Source organism: Harmonia axyridis, chromosome 1, assembly GCF_914767665.1.
Source record: "Harmonia axyridis chromosome 1, icHarAxyr1.1, whole genome shotgun sequence".
NCBI lineage: Eukaryota > Metazoa > Arthropoda > Insecta > Coleoptera > Coccinellidae > Harmonia > Harmonia axyridis.
The window spans coordinates 8,821,224-8,846,861 of NC_059501.1; the positions used below are offsets into that span (position 1 = coordinate 8,821,224).

At 33.6% G+C, this 25,638-nt stretch overlaps 3 protein-coding genes across 3 annotated transcripts in view; 2 read left to right on the forward strand and 1 right to left on the reverse strand.

The window, feature by feature from the left end:
- Nucleotides 1-6,024, forward strand: part of LOC123671712 (protein slit) — a 389,783-nt gene extending 383,759 nt beyond the window's left edge. Inside the window, exons 27-32 of the mRNA XM_045605699.1 lie at nucleotides 24-231; nucleotides 660-894; nucleotides 1,024-1,247; nucleotides 1,435-1,734; nucleotides 3,027-3,166; nucleotides 3,548-6,024. Of these exons, the coding sequence (XP_045461655.1) occupies nucleotides 24-231; nucleotides 660-894; nucleotides 1,024-1,247; nucleotides 1,435-1,734; nucleotides 3,027-3,166; nucleotides 3,548-3,634 (1,194 nt within the window). The 3' untranslated portion in view covers nucleotides 3,635-6,024. The remainder of the gene's footprint in view (nucleotides 1-23; nucleotides 232-659; nucleotides 895-1,023; nucleotides 1,248-1,434; nucleotides 1,735-3,026; nucleotides 3,167-3,547) is intronic.
- A 270-nt stretch (nucleotides 6,025-6,294) lies between these two features.
- On the reverse strand, nucleotides 6,295-22,957 carry LOC123676705 (RING finger protein 44). The gene is made up of 10 exons (XM_045612881.1): nucleotides 22,634-22,957; nucleotides 22,416-22,582; nucleotides 19,913-20,034; nucleotides 17,927-18,154; nucleotides 17,284-17,489; nucleotides 17,072-17,212; nucleotides 16,387-16,650; nucleotides 14,638-14,933; nucleotides 11,621-11,927; nucleotides 6,295-10,143 (listed from the first exon to the last, which is right to left on the reverse strand). The coding sequence occupies exons 2-10, from the start codon at nucleotides 22,577-22,579 to the stop codon at nucleotides 10,078-10,080; spliced, it is 1,794 nt and encodes a 597-aa protein (XP_045468837.1). The 5' UTR covers nucleotides 22,580-22,582; nucleotides 22,634-22,957; the 3' UTR covers nucleotides 6,295-10,077.
- Nucleotides 22,958-22,980: 23 nt separating this feature from the next.
- Nucleotides 22,981-24,791, forward strand: LOC123676771 (grpE protein homolog, mitochondrial). The gene is made up of 4 exons (XM_045613010.1): nucleotides 22,981-23,370; nucleotides 23,426-23,609; nucleotides 23,969-24,286; nucleotides 24,367-24,791. The coding sequence occupies exons 1-4, from the start codon at nucleotides 23,300-23,302 to the stop codon at nucleotides 24,469-24,471; spliced, it is 678 nt and encodes a 225-aa protein (XP_045468966.1). The 5' UTR covers nucleotides 22,981-23,299; the 3' UTR covers nucleotides 24,472-24,791.
- The last annotated feature ends 847 nt before the right edge of the window (nucleotides 24,792-25,638 follow it).

A 25,638-nucleotide genomic window follows, 5' to 3' on the forward strand; every position in this document is an offset into this window, starting at 1 on the left:
AAACATCTTGTTTTTTTTTGCAGAACGGTGCAGCATGTATTGACGGCATCAACGAATACCACTGCAAATGTACAGGGGACTTTACCGGAAAATTCTGCGAAATAACGCCCATGGTTGCCATGATGTATCCTCAAACGTCACCTTGTCAACACCATGACTGCGTGCATGGCGTTTGTTTCCAGCCTGCTGGTTCTAACGATTACTTGTGCAAATGCGCACCAGGATACTCTGGTAAGATAACACAAATTATGCTCATATTGCGATGCTTCAATGCTATATTGAAACCTGTTTACTAAGATAGCAGACTGGATATAAAGTAATGAGACTACATTATTAATAAATGACTGCCGTATCAATATTGATTTTCCTATCTTTATACTAGAGGACGTAGCAGACTTTGTACTGCCAGAAGTTCGAAGAAGATGTGATCACAATTTTTTTCAATTGACTTTTTTTGCATTCACATTTTTAGGAACATTGAATCAATTTTCCATTTTAGATCAATGTTTTTCTTTGTGTCAACATATCAATAAAGCTACTAAGCAAATATCCACTGTCTTATTATTTTTCGTCCAGTCTAGCATATAGAAAAAAGTGAAACGTTCAACTCAGGGTTTTACAATTTTCGGCTGTGGCTATAGATTCTTATTCAATTTTAGGCAAAAAATGTGAATACCTTACAAGTTTGAGCTTCACCCACAACACTTCATACGTAGAGCTGGAACCTTTGAGGACAAAACCTGAAGCTAACGTCACCATAATCTTTTCCACAACTGAAGAAAATGGCGTTTTACTGTACAATGGCCACCAGGAGCATTTGGCTGTGGAACTTTTCAATGGAAGGATAAGAGTGAGCTACGACGTTGGAAATTACCCAGTCTCCACCATGTACAGGTGAGAATAAAAACACTTAAATTTATACACATTAATAGATCTTCATATTTCTTATGGCTTCGTACCTTCCAAATAGCATTTTTATAGGTTATCACCATCATAATTCACTATGTACTTTCATATTTTCAGTTTTGAAATGGTATCCGATGGAAAGTACCATGTGGCAGAACTGATAGCAATCAAAAAGAACTTTACATTAAGAGTTGACCGAGGCTTGGCTAGATCGATCATAAACGACGGTGCTAAGGACTACCTGAAGTTGTCAACTCCAATGTATTTGGGTGGAATACCACCTGAACCTGGACAACAGGCCTTCCAACAATGGCATCTGAGAAACATCACCAGTTTCCATGGTGAGTAACTAACACAACAAAAAATTATGCAATCTACTTGGTTTCTTCGAAGTAGAAGTATGAAAGATTGTATAAATGAAGGTACTATATGTATGCACTCCCAGTGGATGCATTGTGATATTGATTTTGGAAAAGTCAATTAAGTAATGGTAAAAAGATTGAACATTAAAAATTAATCCCCTTTCAGGCTGCATGAAAGAGGTGTGGATCAACCATAAACAAGTCGACTTTGGTAACGCCGCCACCCAACAGAAGGTTCAACCAGGCTGCAGCATGATGGAGGCGGGAAAGGAAGAAGACGAAGATCACGAACAGCAAGAAGACGAGATGGACGGCATGATCAAGGAGCCTGCAAGTCCGCCAGATCCGTGCCTGGTGAACCATTGCAAGCACGGCAGCAAATGCGTGGGACTTGAAAATGGTGAATATTCTTGCAAATGCAAGGCAGGGTACAGGGGGAAGTACTGCGAGCAAGGTGAGGAAGAATGTGAGTATGGCTTTCGACTAACATCAAATTTCAGCTTATGCACATAGAAATAATGAGGTAGAAGTTGCTAGATGGACATAGAGCGCAAACATAAATGGGCCTGTCAGGTGGGGGTTCAAAAAAATCCCTTTTCTTTGTTACTTTCTCAGCCTTGTGGTCAATTATTTAAAACTTAAATTTTTTTTGCATCATTATTACTTTTCATGAGTAAGGGAAGGCTATTCACTGATAGTACACTGGACAAAAATGTAACGATACTGTATCATAGAAAGTGGATCGATATTAATAGCATAGTGTTTATATTTATTTGGTTCTCATGCAAATATGTTAAAACCAGCTATAAATTTAATAACATGGCTATAAATCGCAGCGTTGTTTGGTTTGAAAATAACTGTAATCAGCGATTTTATGGATTCTATCGTACTCAAAGCCATGTCCACAAAATAGGAACTTTGATGGAGGAAGTGCGGCAAAAATGCAAATTTTAACATATTTATTGATGGAAATATAAAAAAGAAGGCACAAATCAGGTGCATTATCATGAAACAAATTTATTTAAATAAATTGATAGATTAACTGTTCACTTAGTCTGCCAATGGGTTTGGTGAAATGCTTTTTCTGTCTTCTTGCTCACTCAAATTTCTATGTAGGTAAGCAAGTATGGCCGAACTCGAATCAAATTCCGTCAGAATGGTAACAGAAGATCCTTGTGGACATTGAGGTGGTCCATTGCATTTTTCGAATGAAAATTTTGAATGCGGACACCAACATTGTTTTCATCTCGAGTTCTTCTATGAAATCTTACATTGTAGTGACTCTTCATTTGTCCGAGAGGTGGCGTCGTCGGCTGCGCATCTATCGGAAGATCGGAACCACTTGGGATATACTTGACCGTTCTATGGCAAAGTCACCAAAACATAATAAAATTCGCTAAGAACATTCGATTCTTCAAATCCAAAAGACTCAAAAACTAACCTAACAAGACACAAATGTCATAACACTCTTGTCAACTTCTCACAAAAAGAGATACCAACCAAATAAATATAAGTACGCAATAATATTCATACAGAGCTCAAATTTTCATCGTTCATCATCATTGTGCAGTGTATTATCCTTCTGGTTAGTTAAATATTGTTATCTATATATCATTGGTAGCCATATACCACTCAACTAACAGAGAAAGTTGCAAACAAAGGTTTTTCATTCATGCGTCGCTTTCATCATCGACTCATTATTGTAACCATACAATTTTTTTTTGCTCATTCTGAAATCCTTGAATATTTTTTTTGCAGCCCCTACTTGTCGAAAGGAACAAGTACGCGAGTATTATTCTGAAAATGGATGCAGGTCCAGGAAACCACTCAAGATGGCCAAATGCGTAGGTGGCTGCGGATCAAGTTGCTGTCACGCAAGAAAGAGTAAGAGGAGAAAGGTAAGAAAACCTTAGATTTTTTTCTACTTGTGAAATCGCCAAAAATCACAAAATTTTGGCCAAGTGAACCACGATTTCACCATGCCAACTTTACTTCTCTTTGAAATTACTACAACGAAGCACCAGTGGCGGCGCTAGAGGGAGACAGAGGGTCCCGAGCACTCCCTAAATTTCTGCTGCCCCCTCCTTATGAAAAAAATACAACATGAATTTAAAGTAAATTAGATTGACCTGGAAATCTTGGCCTCCCTAAAAAATCCTGGTTCCTCCTTGACCCCCCTATTCTTGAAAGCTGACGTCACCACTGCGAAGCGCCCACTTTTCTTTCTTCGAATAAATCGTATTTATTGATTTTTCAACACAAACCTCAATTTCTTCCAGGTCCGACTCATCTGCAGTGACGGCACCCGCTACACCAAAGACATCGATATTGTGCGCAAGTGCGCATGTACGAAGAAATGCTACTGACTGACAGATGCCGCTATTCACATTTCTGACGCGCATTCGCAACACCGGAATGCGTTACCAGTCGAGCCTGACCAGCTCGAAGCTCCCCGTACAGCACCCATGACATCAAAGGATCTCAGACATGAACAGTCCGTTGGACAAACCGTAGTTCCTGAAATACCCGCCATCACCACCGATTCGAACCAGCCCTACAAGTTGACGTTCTTCATCGAGAACGAGACCGAGGAGGCCAGAGGACTCCAGCTGACCGATTTCAGCCAGTCCCACCTGAAGCCCGAGCAGTATTACGATGAGCTGGTGGTGGAGGGCTACCAAGACCCCCAGGACAAGATCAGACACCCTAGACACGTGTCCCATGAGCCACACTGTATCATGTCGGCCTTTTTGTATTTCATCACCATCACCACCGTGGTATACCTCTGCATCATGTGGGTGAAACGACAGATGCACATCCACATGGAGCAGATGTATTGGTGGTGAGATCTGGTTCAAAGGGTTATTTTAGGATCGTATGAAATTTTCGTGGATTGTATATTTGAAAGTGACTATAACGCTGGAAGCCACGTTTTCGCACTTGTAATTTCGGTCCAAAGGTGGAGTTGGTGTGGTTAGTCGGGTCCATCACTTCCTTGTAGATATAACTCGTCATAGAATTTGTCGATTGATGCAGTTCTTAGCGAAAAACACAGGGTGAGCTCACAGGTGTCTTTCTTTTAACAGGAAGTGACAAATCATCTTAAAATAATTCCTAATGAAATCGTGTACAAAAAGTGTTCACCGTTAGTTTGATGTGTGCACAGTCTTGCCCGGAGTGATAATAAGTGTGTAAAAGCAGCAAAATAAAATCAGTTTGCCAATGAATAACTTCACGAGTACTTTCTATGCGATATCTTGATTCTTCAAAAGTTATCACGTGTTCTTGACTAAACACCGAAGTTTTTAAAAAATCACAAGCGACAAGATGTGCAAGGTTTACTTAACATGCGAGTGTTAATATAATCCCTATCTGCGTAATTTTTGGTGAATTTGATTTATTATGACGAGTTCTACCTAGTGTCAAAAAAAGACATCTCTGAAAACACTTTTATATGAATACTAGAAGACCTAATCTTCAACGAACTTTTTACGAATCAACTATACTGAAATTCGAATAGTTAAAGTCTACACAAATAATTCTACATGTGTTTTATAGCAGCTCCTTCTGGTCTAGAGGAGTTAGTACAAAGGTGCTGATAGTGATAGATCAAGTTTAAACACCGACTCTTTCCTTTGGGTGCTGAACAGAAATTTCATACGTCTTGGAAATTGCCAATCGAATCACTTCTCATATTTATAATTTATAACTGTTGCATGAGACCAGTAGATGAATTAGATTCTGCATGTTGAAACATGTATGTTAATGCGCCTATATAAGAGTATTATATATAGGATAAGATCATAAAACACCATAGAAGGAAGTATCTTTGCATCGTTCAGTAGGACACATATCATTTTTCTATTTTGTTCTCAAAGTTTTCAGTATTTAGAATATAGGACAGGTTCGAACTTGTTCAGATGTGAAGATGGTTCCCTTAGTGATTCAAAACATCAGACTGGCTCCTAGAGATACTGGGTACTTTTTTACGGAAAACCGAAATAGATCAGGCTGAAAAAATTGACTGAATAATTCCATGAACTACCTGAGAGTTAGAAATGTGAATAGCGGCATGCCCCTTAATTTACACCAAGGTTACTAATTTTAGTATAGATTCACGTGTAAAACACTACAAATAGAGGTTTAATTTAAATGTATTTAATTTATATTTGAAGATTCATATGTTTAAGCTCGAGAAATCCAGACAGATGACTTGAGACCCAAAATACATAAATTATGGAAAAGTATCGCTCTGTAAAAATAACTTTGGTATATTAATCTTGTTCAGATTCGTGTCTGATTTATGTATTTTGGGGTGTATTTTTAAGAATTTGATTTTTCTGCATGAATAATGCAAGGTGATACGAAAAAATTTCTGAACTATAGATTTGGTTAAATGTTACCACCAGCATACTTTGCGACTACTATTTAAAATGTCAAAAAAATTCTTTCCACATAGTTTTCATATTATGATACATATTACAGCCTGGAAAATAAATTATTAACACAATAATCAAATTATAAAATCTATAATAATTAATTTTTTTGGCACTCATAAAATAGATGAAAGGTCGAATTTGTATATTGAAGAGTTACGAATAAGTTTTTGAAATTTTCCTATTGTAATTAAAATTAGACAGTTTACAATAAAGTATATATACACCAAGTTTTGTATCAGAAAATATTAATTTATGCCTAATGATAACTGTAATTTATATCCAAACTTGTGTATAAAATATATTGAATTTAACGGTAACTTCGTTTTTATAATTTTGGTTTATTTTTAATAATAAACACTCTCCCTTATAATAAACTCCAGTAAGAAGCTGAAGCTTCCAAGTGAAATGAATCGATTATTGAACAATTCACCACATCGAAAAAAACTCGAATATAAATAATTAATACAAACAAGATTCGCCTTAATGTTCCTGCAATATACGATTTTATTTTGGCGAAGCGTTCTCAGACAATTTCAAAGGTTTTTAGGAAGAATCATAGCGTTGGTTCAGAAATAATAGAACATTGATAAGTTTCGATATATTTAATCATTTTGACTGATACAACAATTTTACTGCAATATTTTCCAAAAACTTCTAGAAAATATCGAAGTGAATAAGTTGAAATCGTTTCTATATTAGATTGGCCATTCAAAGGAACAGAAAAAAGCAGATGATGAAATAGTACAATATATATAAAGGCACACCTATTACATCAACTTTGAATAAATAATCTATTATTTATTTCGTCACATTAATTTTGTAATTTGTGAGGAGTAGGAAACATGAAAAGCATAGGAGAGTTTATTGTTGTACACCAACTTTGAATGTCAACACAGAGAAAGTAGAGAGTACATTGGAAACTTTTTCAATTACGACGTGAAGTGGAAAAGAATTAGATCTTCAAGAAGTTCATTAATATGATGCATAGAATAGTCGTCATTAAGTAGAGTAGTTAATTCACCTACTAGTTCCATTTTAAATAAAAATTAATATGGTCATTGCATTTTTTTATAATTCAATTTAAAATGGTTGTTCTGTTCTTTGTTTCTTTCCAAAAGCGTACAATTTTAATTATTGTCTTACAACTCCTGAGACTCGCAGTTAGATTGCTTTTCCCAAATGAATTATATGTATTCTTGATTATTGCAATATAATTTTTTTCAAGAATTATTACAAAAGAATCTATCAAAAAACATCTTTAAAATTTTGATGGATTAGTGTGGATTTATAAAATTTTTCAAATGAAGATAAAATTTTTCAATATAATTATTGCTTTTTTTATTATTAATTTAACCATTCCACTATAGTGAACCTTCGCATCTAATATTAAATTTGAATATAATTCAAAATTCTTCAAACAATAAACTCTCAATTTTGTAGAACCTCTATTCCCACAAGCGTAGAGTATAAACATTATCTCGAAATAATAATCTGACAAAAATTTGAATGAAAAAAGCTTACTAAAAAAGCGGAACTTGATGTGATCAGTAATATATCAAGTACTGCAAAGTGCTGATTATTTATCAAATCATATCACCAAAATCAGAGCTATCGACCATATCACATATTTAAGCTTGAAATTCAATTTTGGCCATTGCAAATTGTATATATCAAAGCTAAATAAAGTTGCCATTAATAGTTATGTGTGAAGTTTTAATCAGTTCTGATGAGATTAAAAAAAAAATTGCCACATTTTTAAAGCTCTACTAGAACAGATATTTGGACCAATACCCTCACTATGAATTTTCATTGGTGCTTATCCTACAAAGAGAGGTTGGATGAGAGAAAGTATCAGCAAAAAAATATGAAAAAAAAGAAATTTCCTACATTCTATCACCATGAACGAAACAAACATTACTGGATAATTGGACATATATATGAGATTACCAATATTGAATTCCATAAAAAGCTGCTCAGTTATTCAAGAAAAAAATTGATTAACTTTCTAAAGTCGAGTATTTGCATATTTCAAACAAATTACTGAAAACATCAAGTGTGCTTTAACAAACAAAAGCTGCACAAAGATTCATTAAACAAAGTTGATCAACAAATGAACCACTGGAAAATAGAGTTTATACAACTGCACTAAGAGATTAAATTCAAAACCAGAATATGACAATTTCCAAATGCCAGAATATAGGATAATTGAAAAACAAACAATCCTAATCGACAATATAAAATTACAATAATAAAATACATCAAATATTATTGTGCAATGAATATTGCATCAAACCCACATTTAATTCATACACACACATTTCAAGATAGACTTTACCTTAAGAATCGGAATCATCAAATTCAACAACTACTCACTCCACAGTAAAAAAATAAACAATCACATTTTGAGAACATGAAAACATTTATTGGAATTGCTGAGAAAAAAGAAATAAGAGTTTTATAGTTTATATTGATTTACAAAGAGGACATGATATTAACAGCATTTTTCAAAAACATTCAGTTAAAACAATAACAAACTTGCTACAATGTGATAAATTGAAAAAATTATTATATTCATTGCACTACGTTTACGATAAAAAAGTGACAGAAAAAATCGAACAGTTTCTAAACCCACATCCAAATTGCACACTTGAGCTTTACTATATTTTGCAGTAGTACAGTATGGCGCGATAGAGTACGTACCCTTTTCGGTTTTTAATTGACTCACTTCACATTGGTACAGCCACAAAAACCTCAAATATGCAAAAATACTCCTCTAAAATTCTAAAAAATTTGGGACAACAAATATATTTTCGTATCATTCAGATAACTTTAAAATTTTAAATTAACTAACAATTTTCAATCTTGTGTTCACTGCTTAATATGCGAAAATGTATACAAATCAATTATTCAAACTTTATTGCTTTTCATAGATAATTTGTGCATTTTATATTTTGGACAATTGTGATTACATATCATTGTAATTTCATTTTGTGAGAACAGTAAAAAATTAGTGCTATCAAGGAATCAATTTGAACATCTTACTTTATGTAGACTTCTTTACGAGAAAATCATGATTTAGATAAATAGGAAAAAATATATGACTTATATCAAATTATAATATACCATTAAATTCACATCAAACAACGAGTTTATTAGTCTCAATTTCAATATCAAACAAAATCTTAAAAATAAATGTTAACTTTCAATCACACGACAATTGTGATGGTGTAATAGTTAAAAGCTTAGTTTAGGAGGAAATTTATTCTACATAAAGCCAGATTTTCTGAAAAGTACACATTGATCATTGCTAAGGAGCAAACTTTTGAAATATACATTCATCCCCTATCTAAATGAAGCGACACTAAAACTTTAATACTATACCAGACTTTATTTCGACAAGAGCCAAGAATTCAACACTGATGCATTATACAAAGATAAAGAATAACCTAACATATTGATTGATGAGTTTTCAACATTATTTTTTTTTTAATGTACAATAATAAAATTAAAGTGGATAAACATTCTTAAAATTATTCAACTACGCTATATTTTGAGAGGTAGTATCAAGAAAATATAACTTTCATTAATGGCATGTGATCTGTTTCCTTCAAGCATAAGAATTGGACTTTCAATACCAAAGATGTTAACAAAATTGTATGAATTAAATTATGAAAATAATATACATGAAAGACTTGAAAATGACTAATGCGACCTCATCCTCACATTCAACAATGAGGTGGAATGTTTCAGAAACTGTAGAAGTATTATATGAATAGATTCTTTTTTTATCCTTATATTTTTTGGAATTAAATGGTTCAAATTTTAAAAATGTAGCTGTGATTAACTGTTTTCTCTAATTCAATGTAAAAAAAAATTATGTAAATAAACAGCATAAATACTTTTCAACAGTTTTCTGAAAACATTCATATGATTATCCTGAAAACAATTTCAATGGATTATTAGTAAAACAAAAATTACACTATTATTGAAGTAAGCTCAGCTAAAACATTGCATTGTAACAATTGAATCGAATATAAGAACCAATATGGCATTGAGACCAATTTCCTATGGAATTTTCCTTAAAATAACCAATTCATCAACTGAAATTATAACTACAGAACAAACTGAACAATATGAATAAACAACAAGTAAGAATATTGTCTCATCAGTTCTCAAAAACAATGTATATTTAGTATTAAAATAAATTTGCTTAAAATTTCTTCTTGATCAATGTACAAAAAATAGCTATTAATTGCATTTTCAACAACAAATTATATAAAGTCACAATATTTTAACTGGCAGCGGATGGCACCAAAGAAGAGAACTAAAATTTCATTGGTAATGTTAAGGTTAAGATTATGGTTATTACCTTAATCTTCATTATTAGTGAAGTAATCCGATGCGTTGCCTCTGCAGATAGGGCAGGTTCTGTTGGACTGTAAAAAAAATAATTGTTCTCATTCAATCTCAGTAGGCTACGCTTGGCATCTAGTAACAAACAATTTCTACTAGTCATTATGGCCTTAGCATCGCGGATACAAGGATTATCTACCAAACAAAACCAGTATTCTCTAAGATTATTCATAAAATTCTTGATATGAGTTGCATTGATAGATGATATCGCTAACAGGCCAATTGAAAAGTCCCCGGTCTACCATAGTAAAACACATTTTTTGGCAAAATTCGATTTTATTATTCAACATAGTTGCCTTCGAGGCGATACAGCGATTATAGCGATACCGTTTTTGTAGTACGATTTGTCGCTAGGGCCAAATCTGGCGAATACGGTGGATGCAGAAGCAATTCGAAGCCCAATTCATGCAATTTTGCCATTGATTTGTGACGCGGCGCATTGTTTTGATGAATCAGTACCTTTTTTTTTCTTCAACTGAGGCCGTTTAATGATTTCATCCTAAACGATCCAATAACGCTATATAATAATCGCTGTTGATGGTCTGGCCCTTTTGGAGGCAATCAATGAATATAATACCTCGCGCATCCCAGAATACTGCTGCCATAACCTTGCCAGCTGACTGTTGTGTTTTTCCTCGCTTTGGATTCGGTTTATCGTGTGTAGTCCATTCATCTGACTGTCGATTGGACTCCGCAGTGAAATGATGGAGCCATGTTTCATCCATTGTACATATCGACACAAAAATTCAGGTTTATTGCACTTAAACAGCTTCAAACACTGCTCAGAATCATTAACACGTTGTTGCTTTTGATCGATTGTGAGCTAGCGCGGCACGCATTTTGCACACAGCTTTCTCATGTACAAATAAATATTCGTTAATGATATGATGTACACGTTCAGATGATATCTTCACAGTCTGCTATCTCGATCAACTTCACTTTAACGTCATTCAAAATTATTTTGTGAACTTTTTTGATTTTTGCGTCGGTGACAGCCTCTTTTGGGCGTCCACTGCGTTCGCCGTCTTCGGTGCTCATTTCACCAAGTTTAAACTTAGCATACCATCAATGATGGTTGAATTTCCTGGTGCAGACCCCGGAAACTCTTCATCAAGCCAAGATTTTGCTTCAACTGTATTGTTTCCCTTCAAAAAGCAATATTTTATCAGCACACGAAATTATTTTTTTCCATCTTTTTTCAAATAACAAAAGTAGCTTCACTCATCACAACGCAATGGTGGGACTGCTGTCAAATTTTGACACGTATCGTGTGAAGGTTGGTACTAACTGAAAACCACATGGATTTAATACAAGCACCTTCATCTGTGCATCAGACCGGGTATTTTTCAATTGGCCTAATATTTCTTCCTAATTAGTGCTGATGAACGTTCATACAGGTATAATAAGGTCATTGCGTCAGCCTCTTGTAAGAACTCCATGATCGAACAAAACCCACATAGAAATATCCCCTAAAGTTTCCTTCTAGAACTATATACTTACTCTGAGCCACTTGTCGATACACTTTGCGTGGAATTCGTGAGAACATGGCAGTACTCTGAGCAACTGGCGCGCCTCAAAGTCGCACATACAGACCACGCAAGAAGTCTGATCTCCCTGATGTGTGTCAACGTTGAACTTGTAACTGAGCAAAGACTCGATCTCCAGTTTGCCGAGACCACGAGGTTTGGCTTCGCCAAGACGTTCGGCCAGATTGAGTAAGGCCTCGTAGTTCTCGGTCTCTGTTGAATCGGTGCTGCTGAGATCCGCCTGACTGAACGGGGACATCGGCTGGTTGGAGAACATCGCCCTGTAAACATTAAATCGCGAAATTATAAATTGAATAGATAAAACAATCGACCAATAGGTCACTACAAATTTAACACAATGGTTTATTATTTCTTCCTCTCTCTCGAAGAATATTCCAAATCCAATGATTTCTCGATAAAAAGTGACTTATGAAGTGAAAAAAGTATTAAACCTGTTCGGAATCGAACCTATTAGCCTTAGAGTACCAACAAAGTGGCAAGATGAACTGTGAACATTTCAAAGGGTTTAAATTTTTGCCAAGTTCCATTATCCGTGTTGTTTGAAAATCTGAATTATGGAACTTTAAAGATCGAATATTCTCTAGTCTCTTTGAGTCTCAATGACTCAATCTGTTTTTTACCGATTATACACTATTAAATCAAGAAATTTCGTTCGAACAGTATAACAATAAGCTATTTAAAATTTTTTGGAATCCTCTCGAATTATGTAGAACATTGTTGAGCATATAAAAAACGAATAACTTCATTTGCCATAAATAATAATCAAGAAGTAAAATTTGAAGAGGCCCCTCAGCGTTTGATTTCAGTATTGGTTGAAGCGTTGACATTCATGGCGTTTATTTTTATGTAATAAACTTGAATTTCATTATTAAGATTATTTTGATTCACTTAGGTTTTTACTATTACAATCTGAGGTCAATTATCAATTTATTTTGAATACCCTCAATTTTCAATGGCCAGAGAAAATGAATCTTCAAACTCGCAAATTAGAAGCATGAATGAACGAAAATGCAAATAACATGACTTCGCAAGTTCACCCAATTTATTTTATTTATTTATTTCGTTCCTCATAACGTGATAAGAGTAATGAATTTTTCGAGTTTTCAGAGTTCATTCAACACATATTTTTCTTGACAAATTAATTGTTCAAAAAAGTATAATCTATTAGAATGTCAATAAATAGAACAATATTTGTATATTGCCAAATATCCTGTTTTCGTACAAACCTAAATTCTTGTGCGCTAAATATTGTTCTAAAAAGATGTGATTTTGAATTTCCCGTCATTAATGCATTTATCATACGATTGGTAGCGTTCCCAAATTTCAATTTGAGAACGAGCTAGAAAATTAGTCCTAAAAGGTCTATTTTTTTTTCATTCAATATCATATAATATGTCTGATATTAAATTTCGTGCGAATCCACTTCTCTAACTCAAGAGAAGTTCAAGAATACAGTGTTAAAAAGATATTTCATATTTCCCGGCAAATGGAGCCATTTGTCATTTGTTTTCGAAAAAAGTGACAGCAAAATTTTGACTTTAAGTTTCTTTAGATTTATAGGTTAGTTAGTATTCTGTCATAAAACATTCAAGAATCCTGATAGTATCGCGAATTGTTGTGAAAAGGCTATAAGATGATTCGCAAACAAGATAAAGGTAGTGAGTGGATTGTTTTTGTGAAAAAAGTAACCTGGTGGAACAATTTGAAATTTGTTCCTAACCTAACCTGACGGAACTTTTGAAAATTTGTCCCTAACCTAACATAACCTAAAGGAACAATTGAAAATTTGGGTTCCTACAAACTAAGGAAGAGAGCATCATTTGGATTGGACTTCAGATGGTCAAAGCACCAAAATAAATACAGATACCAAATGTGGTAAGTCCATTTCTCTGCCTGTGAATTTAAACGTATTCTGCCGTCAGTAGAAAGTTGTTTACTACCTCCATACATAGTATAGATTAGATCTACGAAGTATTACTGCCCTAAAACTATTTTGAATATATTGAAAAGTGGAATGAAATAGACAGTAAATCTAAGAAGTCATCGTTTAGGGAAGCAAGAACGCGGCATTTGTTACATCCGGAGGTAAAACACCGTAAAGTCGAGAAGAAATCCCAGATTTACAGCTTTTTAACTAATTATTTACACAACGATAACAGACTAAACCTTTGTGTCATTATCTTGAAACATAACTGTTGACTTTACGACCTTTTTTCTAATGGCGGCAGTATTACGAACATGAAAATATAAGCTGAATTACCGGGATTCGTCAAATATTCGGCTTATGGAGACCAGTGTGGCCAATTGCGCACAATATCAAAGGTTTGTGAATATTGTATGCGGAGAATTTTACTGCAAATGAAAACAAAGCTATTATTCGACTTATGATGTAGCTTCAGCCATAAAATATAATCATCATCATCACCTAGCCCTCTGCGTTCACTTCTGGGCATAAGCATAAAATCACTTCTAAGTGTATGTACTCCGTAAAGTGAACTTTATTTCAAATGGGTTGAAAACAATAACAATTTGGATGTAAATTACAAATTGGAATCGCAATCCTTATCTGGAAGGCATTTTTTGTATGATTATTAGTAAGTTGTCATTCTGCAATCTTAGAATTTCACTGTATTGCCATCGTTGTGCAAATATTTCATGTGACTAGAAGACAGAACATATTTGATTCATTGAGGGGTTCCAAACTAATAGAGATCAAGGGATTTTGATATGTAACCAAAAAAACTAAATCAAGTTCATCGAAATAAAAATTTAACGAACTTTTGAAAAAAATCATTCGTATGATCAACCAAACCCAAAAATAACTTGTACTTCTAATCATGTAGGGTTTCCGGCAACGATGTTGTCATCTTCAGCTTTCAAGCATAACACCAAGTCCTCTGAGAACTCGAAATATTTCATATAGCGATTCTCATATCTGGTAACGAAACTGATACATCTTGAAATACTTACAAGAAATGTAACAGGAACCCTGGATACTGCGTCGCCATAAGGGGTGGGTTGTGATGCCACCTGGACCTTTGGGGATGAGGGTGAAGTCTGGTGTGAGGTCTGTGCTGATGCTGCCTGGCCCTAGCGTGCAATAGTTCCAGCTGCTGCCCTCTGGGTTCCGCCGAGAGGAACAATGAAGCCGGGGCGGGGACTTGAAGCGGTGATACATGAAGGGGCGGGGCTCCGTGCAGATTTGAGTGCGCGTGCGTGTGGGCGTGATGGTCGTTCAACAACTCTATCTCCAATGTATCGGGTCTCTGTAACAAATAGGTTTTGAATGAACGAGTTTTTTTGTTGAACTATAGGCTATGACTCGGAATTGTATTCGAATAATTCGACTATTGTTCTAAATTCGACGTTTTTATTATTACAAAAATTCTAATATTCAACTGTTAGAATGTTTCTTGACTATTCACAAATTTATAATTGATTGTTGCAACATTTTAATGTTCGAGGTACTCTCGCTGAAAAGAAAAACCTAAAAGATAGGAAATTTATGACCGACTATTACAACATAAGACCAACATTCGGAGCCCTACTATAGATAGCAAAATCTCGAAAACACTGCTCCAAGAAATTAACGCATCACAAATTAATTTCGGATTAGAAAGATTCTTCAAAACAAACTTAATATAAATTCAAAGATTCTTATTTTGAAACACTCTTGCGTAGGGTGTGTAGTATTCATAGGTGAATTCTATTTTGTCTTGCATTTTAAATGTTTTCATTCCTTTTTAAATCGAGAATCACTAGAATCACAAGAATATGTTGGAGTTATATTGGAATAGCAGACCAATTTTGTATGTCCGATATATCGATTTCCATAATACTTCAATGATATAGGGAAACTGGTAATTATACCAGAAGAGATTGACTCTTCCTCGATCTCAGGTTGTTTTTCAATCATTTACAATATGGCAATGTTTCCAGGCCCAGCTTTAATAGAATAGAAAAGAGCAGATTTTGTGTATATACTTCTGATAGACATGTTCGTATTTTTCAATAAAAGATATACCTATGAACTTCATGAATTCTCTTTTTGGTGGAAATTCCATGTTGATGTAGAGTGAAATTTCATTAATGTTTGGTTGCGAAAAATAATAGAAATTGCAACACTGTAAGATACATAACTGATATTCTTGAAGAATATGACATACCATTTATTCCATATATTGGTCCTAATTTCCTCCTAATGCAAGATAAGGTTCATCCTACTACTATCCTGCTGATATAGTACACAATTACCTTTTAGCACTTGGGTTGCCACTATGGCCAGATTGTAGCCCAGACCTCAATCCCTTAGAGCAGGTTTAGGACATGCTTGAAAGATTAGGAGATCATCCGAATCTCGGAGAGTGTGGGGCTCCTAGTATTGAAATTTTGGATAACTTTGGCCAAATTGACTAATTTTGAGCATTAATAGTCCTTGTGGGGAGGTCATCGGATACAGGGGTGGAAATCCGCGATATTCACCTAATAAAAATTGAACACGTTGAATTTGTTTTTTGTTCTATCGTTAAATTTTATCGTTCTTATGTTCTTTTCATCCTCTGAATAGAAATGTTGAAGGTATATTGGAAAAAAGTAGTTGTTTTCAACTCTTCATTCATGATCTATTGAAAAATTGGAATTATTCAAGTGATGGTTTAATTTCTTGGAGCAGTGTATTATCAAACACCCTGTATGATAAATTAGATAGAATTTACTCACCTGGGTGGGTAGATGCGGGTGAGGGAAGTGCTGGTTGGAAATGGATAAGGCATTTGATGTAGGAAAACCTCCGAAACTTTGGTGTGGAAGACAACTAGGAAACTGCTGAGGTAACAACTGGTGGGGGGCGGCGTAGACGTTGTGCATGTGACAGTTATGCATGTGGGGTGGAGCTCCGGGTGGGGCGTTGCATAGAGATATGTGGGGAGGTGCTGCTGTGTAGCTCCAAACTGCTTCGTGGTTTAGAGGAATGGTAACCGGAACCTGCGAAAACAAGATAACCATTATTGCTCATTAGTCAATTAATAATAATAATAAAGGTCTTTATTCAATTAAATTAGTGAAAAATAATAACAAAACTCTTACATCTATAGAAATAATTGAAAGGGCGAGATCCAATTAATTTGTTATTTGGAACTATCATGCACAGATATACCTCAACAGTTCTCAATTTTGATGTGAGTGTGATAAATATATATTTTATAGTGAATGTTGAGATTCATTACATTATTACTATAACAATCTGTTTGAGGTTAGAATTTAATGATGTTTTGAATGCTCAAAGTTTTCAAGTAACTTTCTATAGAGGAAATGAATTTGATCAACTCTCAAAAAGCATTATTTTTTTATAGTTTAAAACATATTACAACCTAATAATAGACTTTAAAAAATATTCACTATGTACCTGATTGAGGTCCATTACAACAGGGGACTGATGCTGGTGCGAATGTCCAACTGGTGGTGGACTTGGAAGGAACGTTTGATGATGAGTATGCTGAAAGTCATTTCGCTCTCTATACCTTGGACGACGTAGTGGTGGGCTTCCCTGAAAAATTAAGAATATGTAATATTTTACATCGTTGAGAAATTCATAATTGTATAAAAAAAAATGTTTACCTGCATGGAATGGTGGGTAGAAGAAGGAAGATGTTGCCTTGGCGACCTTCTAGGGGGTGATGCTGGTTGAGCTTCAATATGATGACCTGAACGAGAGAGACGCCTCCTTTTACGAGATGGGCTCTCACTTTTAATACTTTCATCGCTGGCTTGCCGATAATACTGTGGTGAGTGCTGTTGGAAGTTGACAGGACTTACACGAATTTCTGCGAAAAAAAATATCATTCATTCACTTGAGTGAAGGAATACCGTCTGACCTAATCGACAGTCCTGACTTTCAAAACATTTTGAATCTATCCAGTGATCGAGCAACAAAAATTTTTTATTATCGAAATCATTGCAATTTATAGAAATAACTTGCTTACAGATCAAAAGTACAGAGTACACAACTAGAAGAGATGATTAAAGATTGTGATTGATTAAATTCATATTGAATTATTCAGTAACAGAATTGGAGCTGTACACTCGATGAACCGAAGATCTGAATATATGTAGTGAAATTCACAACAGCAGTCAAGTGTTCGATCATCAGATTTCAGTCTTCAGGTCCTTGGATATAATGGTATATCATACGAAAGGAACAGAGAGATATTGATGTCTTTCAGCAATCGACAAAATAATCAACAAAAAAAGGATATCCTACCCCTAGTATGACGTCTTTGCATATGTGGTGGAAATTCCATGATATTTCTTTGATGGCCCCCGTCGGGTGCAGGATTGTTCAACATTCCATTAGAATTTTCGCAGATATGCAGAGGTGGAGTGATTCTTCTACGGTCTGTATGACTATTTTGGTGTCTTCTATCGCCGTAGTTATTCAGAACTGAGTGTCTTCTTTCCTGCATCGGGTGATTCGGAAAACCATGCATCGCTACAAGGAAAAATAATCAACGCATTTTCGACAATTTTCAGTGAAATCGAAGGGAAATTCTCCTCAACATCAATGTCTATGTCATTCACAGTTGTTGATTTGACAATCCTCTCAAATGTCAACATTAAAAACAATTGTAATATAATCAACAGTAGAGAAATAAAAATAATTGATAAATGAACTAAATTTGGACTAATATTAAGAGTGGAAACAGCTGAAGAGTCTTACTGCACAAGTGAAAAAGGAAAGAAATATTAACATCCAGTAACTCAGGTTATTATCAATTCTAATATTCAATGAATTAGAGCAATTGAAAAAACAAAAGTTAAAGCAAGGACATCGACAACCGCCAAAAATTAATAATGAGTTAGCCCTTCTGCTAAAATATTCTGAATAAAATTAATATTTCCTAAAGAGAAAGTTCATCCCATATTGTTAATTCCAATATTTTCTCAGATCAACAATAACAATCCAGACCTGCAGAATACACGCAAGTTCAGGAAACTTGGGGTCAAGAAAAAAAATCTGCCAAATGATTGTGGTGATATGATCCTTCGGCCTTCGCCTTAAAGTTGCGTTCACACCAGGACGGTCCGAAAGAGAATTCCTCCCCCGCGAAATTTCTCTATCTGTGAATGCAGCTTAAAAGATAAGACTATGGAGGGTAGGAGTCCTCCACGGTTTTGGTCTTGTAACACTATTATCTTCCGCAAAGTTCTAATTTATACATGCGCAATATTATAGCGTATATTCGAAAGGAATGAAATTTATATGAAATCATTTATGTCTCTACTCAAATGGACTGACATAATGTGAAGTATTGAGATCCCTGGAATTGCAATGGAATCAGGCGAATATATTTAAGGAATATTGAAATTTCTTCAGAATAACGTATGACCCGAATATCATAGAACGCGAAATATTGATGTTGAATGGATTTCACGGTTACGCATGAGCAAGACTATACTCAAGTTGTCATGCATAAACGGGAAATCTATAATTCCGATGTTCACAAAATTCGGTCTGTGTAGTTAGCTCGGTTCAAGTGCATGGGCTGAAATTCATACAGGTATCCTATGAAATCACTTAGGACCCAATCCAAACGTCCTTACCAAATTTAACGGAAATCAAACCAATAGAAAACAAGTTATGGATAAAATTCGTATGGGACCATAATATCCAAACAGAATACCCATACCAAATTTCATAAAAATAATATAAGACTAAAATAATAGTAGAAAATAAGGATGTTGCAAAGGATTGCGGACACACAGAAGAAAAAAATGACATTTTTTTTATCAAATTGTTATATTCGACTCAACTGTAGCTTTTTGTGTAGCACTGCAGTCAAATATGTCAAAGATCATGAAAAACGTATAAACATTAAAAACTTCTCAACATCAACAAGTTCTAAGCTGTTCACATCTGTAAAGATGGGACCTTCCATATCAGTTGGAAATGTCTTTCGAAATGGATGTTTTGATCATTGTGTTATTTAATAAACCTGATTAAAAGGCAACGCAATATTAAGACTGCTGCTTACTTACTAGATTATATTTCAAATAAAATATTTTTTGTTCTCATTCCACCTTTACACACTTCTCAAAATATTTAAATTGAAAATTTGGGAACATTCCTACTTGAAAAAAAATCACATGGAAACATAAATTTTGTCTGAGCTTAGTATGGTGTTTAATTTAACAAGACATAATTTTCGTCGAAACTATACTATAATAAATTTTTGAAATAGGTACTTACGAGGATTCTCAGGAGTATAATGAATATGGTTATTCCTCATTGCGGGGCTGATTTGAGATGATTTTGGATAACCAAGAGAAAAGTTGTTTTCTTTTGGGCTGCCACTAACATTAGATGCTTCTCTGCAGATCAAAACAGAATTCATAACTATCTTATTTAGAGATATCTCACAGTGTATACTGTAGAAATTTTTCTTAACAACTAAACCAACATAAATACTACAATGTAGTTATGCTTACAATTATAATGCTATTTCCATTGGCCAACTATGTTTCACTCAAATAGCAATTGTCTAAAGTTCTTTGAAACTAATTTCAGAGGTTGAAAATGATATATCAGAGATAACATTCAGAATTTGAATCTCCAACATTTCAGAGATTTTTCTTGTATTTAAAATTCTTTGATCAAGAAACCCAGTTTTGTTAATACAATTCTTTCAACTTGCACACACTGATCATATCATTTTTGGATGTTGTTTCAAAAGCTTTTTCGAACCAGTTAGTTACAATATAAAAAATTTCAAATGTTTTCCAATCCTTATTCTCAGAATAAACTATATGATTATATTACGTTCAGTAGATGTTTTTATGAATGTTGTGAATTACAACTAACTGTAACTCTCATTAATTTATGAGGATAACTGAATTATTTCTATAAGTTAAGTAAAAACAATAGTCTGCTGTATTGGCTACTTAATTATTAACATTATAATAAATTATTGAAAACCATATTAACGTAATGATATGAATGTTGAATTTGGGGAGAAATAGGTAATATAAGAATGTATTAACAGCAGAAAAATTTTCATTGTTCTTTATTCTTTGCTGTGCCTACCTATATTTGTACATATCAAGTACAATTGCAATTTTTAAAAACTCATTCAATATCTAGATTTTTCAAATAGTACACTTTCATTCTAAGGATTGTCATAATCTCATCAAATTTTATTCCCAATTTATAATTATATACCATCTTGTAGACTAAATTTCTTCATAACTTCCTTCGATATAGTTTTTGATTTAGATGATCTCGCTTTCCAATAAAGAAAATTAAAATGCAATTTAAGCAACATAATAACATTTTTGAGTTAGTTTCCTTTATTCATGTTCTCGAATTACTCTACTCAAACTTCAAATTATTGCATATTTTGTATTCACTTGTTTTCTAAATAAATATATATTCTTAAATCATTCCAGAAGTTCAATAGTTGATGAAAATGATAAACAAAAAGGTAAAGAGAATTTCTACCAAAGCATCTACTCTATTACAGCCAACAAAAATTTTATAATTATAAAGTTAGATAGAGGAGAGATTAGTTTATTCCTTTTTATAAAATTTGAAAAATCCTAATTTAAAGAGTAATGAAGCTTCACAGATGAAAATCTCAGGTCATTTAAGTAATATCATTTATTGGAGGTTTGATTAAAATAGGATCTTTATTGTGATAGGTTGCTAGCTAACTGTAAAACAATTCTTGATCAAATCAAACTGATATGAGTCCATAATATTTTTAAACAAAACAATATATTTCATTCCTTGGTGTAGATCATTCAACCTTTAATCATGACAATATTTGTTGAGAGTTAAGTACAAATCAGAGTTAATGATAAACTTGGTGATATTCTTATATCCCTTCAAGTGTGACTTTCTTGAAACCCTAAAGCAATTGTATACAGTGGCATAACATTAGTGAAAGATGAGGGAGTTTGATAAACCCAAATACCTGTTACCACATAACATGAAAAATTCACTAGTATCCAAAGTTAAAACATAAGCTAATATAAAATCAGAGTGTTCTTGGGTCAATTGATGGAACCATAACGAAATTATTTTTTCCAAGACGCAAGTTATACCAATTTTTTTTGCTTATTATTTACACTGTTACCCAATAATTCAAAACTACAAAATGTGATCTTACATTATTTTTAGTATCTTTTATACGTGGTAATTTTGTTATACCTATGAATTTTGCTTTACAGAAATACCTTTTGTTTGTTTAATAGTGTATAAGTCATGACAAATATCTATGAAGGGGGAGAATTATTGAAATAAAGGGAAAAAATTAGGGTTATTCAATGTTATGAAATTTTATTTAATTGAAAACTCCTACATAAATAATTCAAAACTATAGGTTTACTGAACAAAAGAAAACATAATTATGTATTAAGATAAGCAGTTATTGTGATTAGTCTATTTTGATACAAGAACTTAATCAGACATGAATCATTATTATTATAGTGAAAATTAACTAACAAAAAAAGTTTTAGTTGAAAAGCTTAAAAATAAACTATTTAGTCACAAAAATAGATCTTGTGACTGTCTAATAGATTTTCCTTCATCTATTGTTCAAACAAATGAGTCACATTGAAATCTTATAAAAATAAATAATTGTTTACATGCAAATAGCCGACCTTGCATCTGACTTATATTTAAATATTTATGCAATTGATTCCCTTAGATTCATCTATTAATTTTTTTTTCTATTTATACTATCAGAACTTACCCACGGTTGAAATTGCTATCATATTCTCTACCATAATCTTTGGTATAACGATTGGTCCACCTTGGATGACCATGAGAACGACTGGGATGATTATTTGTATGTCTACTGAAGGAAGATGAGTTTCTTCTAGACTGATTATGACTATTGGAATTCATTTTCTTCATACACTGCAAAACATATTCACAATAAAACGTAAAATGGAGAAATTCGGAGATAACCTTGTAACTTGTATACAATCACTATTGAGCAAGACTGAATAATTTCCTATCTTATTGTGGTTTTATTAGACTATTGATCCAGTTGAGATATTATGCATGACTGTCTACCTAGTGAAATAAAAACATCACAAAATGGAATAAGCCTTGGAAACTTTCATGAAACACTTGGCACAAAACAAACTCTGAAATAATTGTCAAAACTACATAGGCTTTACTATCATCCTCCTTTCAAACAAATTTCTCCTTTTATTTTGATTATTACAATAAGGAGTGGAGTGGAAGGCGCAAGGCCTGGTGGGAGGAAGTCAGTCAAATGACCGAGATGAATCCAATGCTCAGCCCAGTGACGTTTTATATGTGCGTTCCATTAAAAACGTCAACTTCATTGCTGCATTAAATCCTTTTCCAGTTTTTCTTAGAAGTTTGCATATACATGCATGAAATGAATATCTTTTATGAGAAATGTTGTGTCCTTATAAAAGCTTTCCGCAATAATTGTTGAGGAATGTATTTTCATCCATGTTTGAGTTGACAGATGAACCTTGTTTTTCCGATATCAAAAATGGAAAAGTTTAATCTATGACTTAACCTTAATTTTGAACTTGTTAAAGAATTTTGGTTATTTCTTATCAGAATTTTAAATTAGTAAGAAGTCCGAAAAAAATAATGGCTTTACGGGTTACTCATTTGTGGAAATGTAGTAAATACATTAATGAGAATATTCAGATGATGTCCAGGTATGCATACAAGAAAGTTTCGACGTTTAAAACTAATGTTTGAAATTTTTGTAAGGTCATTATTGACTTCCAACCTGAGGTACAACACTGAAGCAGCAGAAAAAGAAAAATCTTCAGAAAACCAGGCTCCTCCAGCAGCCGAAGGAAAGCCAAATAACATGGAAGATAAATCCAATGCTATTACAGAACATCTGAACAAGAAAATTTTGGATCTTACAGAAAAAAATAATGACTTAACGGTATGATTATTCATCATTAAATTATTGCGTAAGGTTGACGATAATTTTCGAAGCTTTATGATCACTTGGAACTACAAGAGTAGTAATTCAATATGCAAAATCCCTCATCATATCAATGTTTGAAAAATAAAATTTTCCATTTTGAAACAATTTTCTGTTATCAAATGAAATATTCCTTCCCTGTATCAGTGGTAGTTGAAATGTGTGTACCAGAGACATTTTCTTGGATTGATAATAAACCTTTAAAAGTTTTTTAGGTTATCATTAAATATAATTACAAGATTTTATAATACTCAATTAAATTCCTTGCGTTGATTACCTGTATAAAATTGCTTTGTATAAAATGTAATTTTTTTCAGGACAAATATAAAAGAGCACTTGCAGATGGTGAAAATATGAGGCAGCGTTTAACAAAACAAATAGCAGATGCTAAAATATTTGGAATTCAAAGCTTCTGTAAAGATCTCTTAGATGTAGCAGATGTTTTAGCGAAGGCAACTGAAACTGTGCCCAAAAATGAACTTAATGAGAAAAATCCCCACTTAAAGACCTTATATGAAGGACTGGTTATGACAGAAGCACAAATGAAAAATGTTTTCAAAAGATATGGTCTTGAACCTGTTAATCCTGTAAATGAGAAATTTGATCCAAATTACCATGAAGCTCTTTTCCAACAAGTAAGTCATTTATGAAATGCTGATTGGTGTAAAGAAAATATATTGGTTTATCTGCAACTTATATGTTATATTTATTTTAGGAAGTACAAGGAAAGGAGCCTGGGACAGTTGTAGTTGTATCCAAAATTGGTTATAAACTTCATGATAGAGTGCTCAGACCAGCTCTTGTAGGTGTATCAAAATAGTATACTAGAAATTAATTTGTGATTACTTATTTCAATTCTTGTTACTTATATGTTGAAATAAATATAATATATACCGGGAAATGATCAATGTCACATTTGTTATTTGTGGTGAAAATTAATTTATACGTAAAATCAAATCTAAGTGATGAAGATTCAGACTTCTGTCGGACATCAAGTTGCATTGATATAATTTCAACTCTATCCGACCATTGTCGACTTTCTTCTTAACCTCAAATAAATAGATGTAACTCATGTAGAAAGAACACAGACTGATGTTATTAAGTTTGTCTAACTCAGATTAAAGAAATGTACAAATTTTATATTATTATTTCTTAAAATTACCAAAGAAAATCCTAAAAACAAGGTCTAGATTGGGTTGATTATTAGCCCTCTTTTCAAAGACTGAAAGCGTTATATTTGCCTTCCTGATAAGTTTACACATTTTCACTTATTTACCTGCTACAAATTCTGGGGTTATCTCTTAATCAACCAGTGTTGTTCTTAAAAGCGGATTTGTTTATGCAGTGGCGTTACTATAGTGTGGCAGGGATGGCGAAAGAAAAGGCAGAATTTTATAACGCATCCATTGGTTGCTTAATTTTTTGACGTGGACGAGCTAGAGTATCTGGTGTTAGGGGAGCAGAGATAGCCTTAGCAAGGGTGCAGGGCACTCGTGCGTCGCGTTACGCGGGTAACACAAAAAGCCACACACATTCGATAATTCTACTGTAGTGACTCTTTGCTGGCCTGATAGATGTCGTCATGGGCTGTGCTACGGCAGAGTCACCCTACTCCGCTATGGAAATGAAAGGTAATTTGCCTAGACCTAATATCATTGACATTAGGTGATTTGACAGAATTGAATGCCCAACTGACGATTAAACACCGCAATCCTCAGGGAGAGAGTGCAGCTTCGAAATTGTCTTGGGGACGTCTCGCCAAAGGACTATAATTTTAACAACTAGACTCGATAAACATATTTTATATTGCAAGATAATACAATTTTTTTTTTATATACATATAGAGAGGTGATTCTTCGTGATTCTTATTTATGTTTTGGCCAACGCAACATCGTTTATCGTTCTTGTGCTGGTCTTTTTACAATAATCTTGGAATTTATGACATATGTAAGTAAGGATTTGGAAAATTACAACAATGCAACAAAAG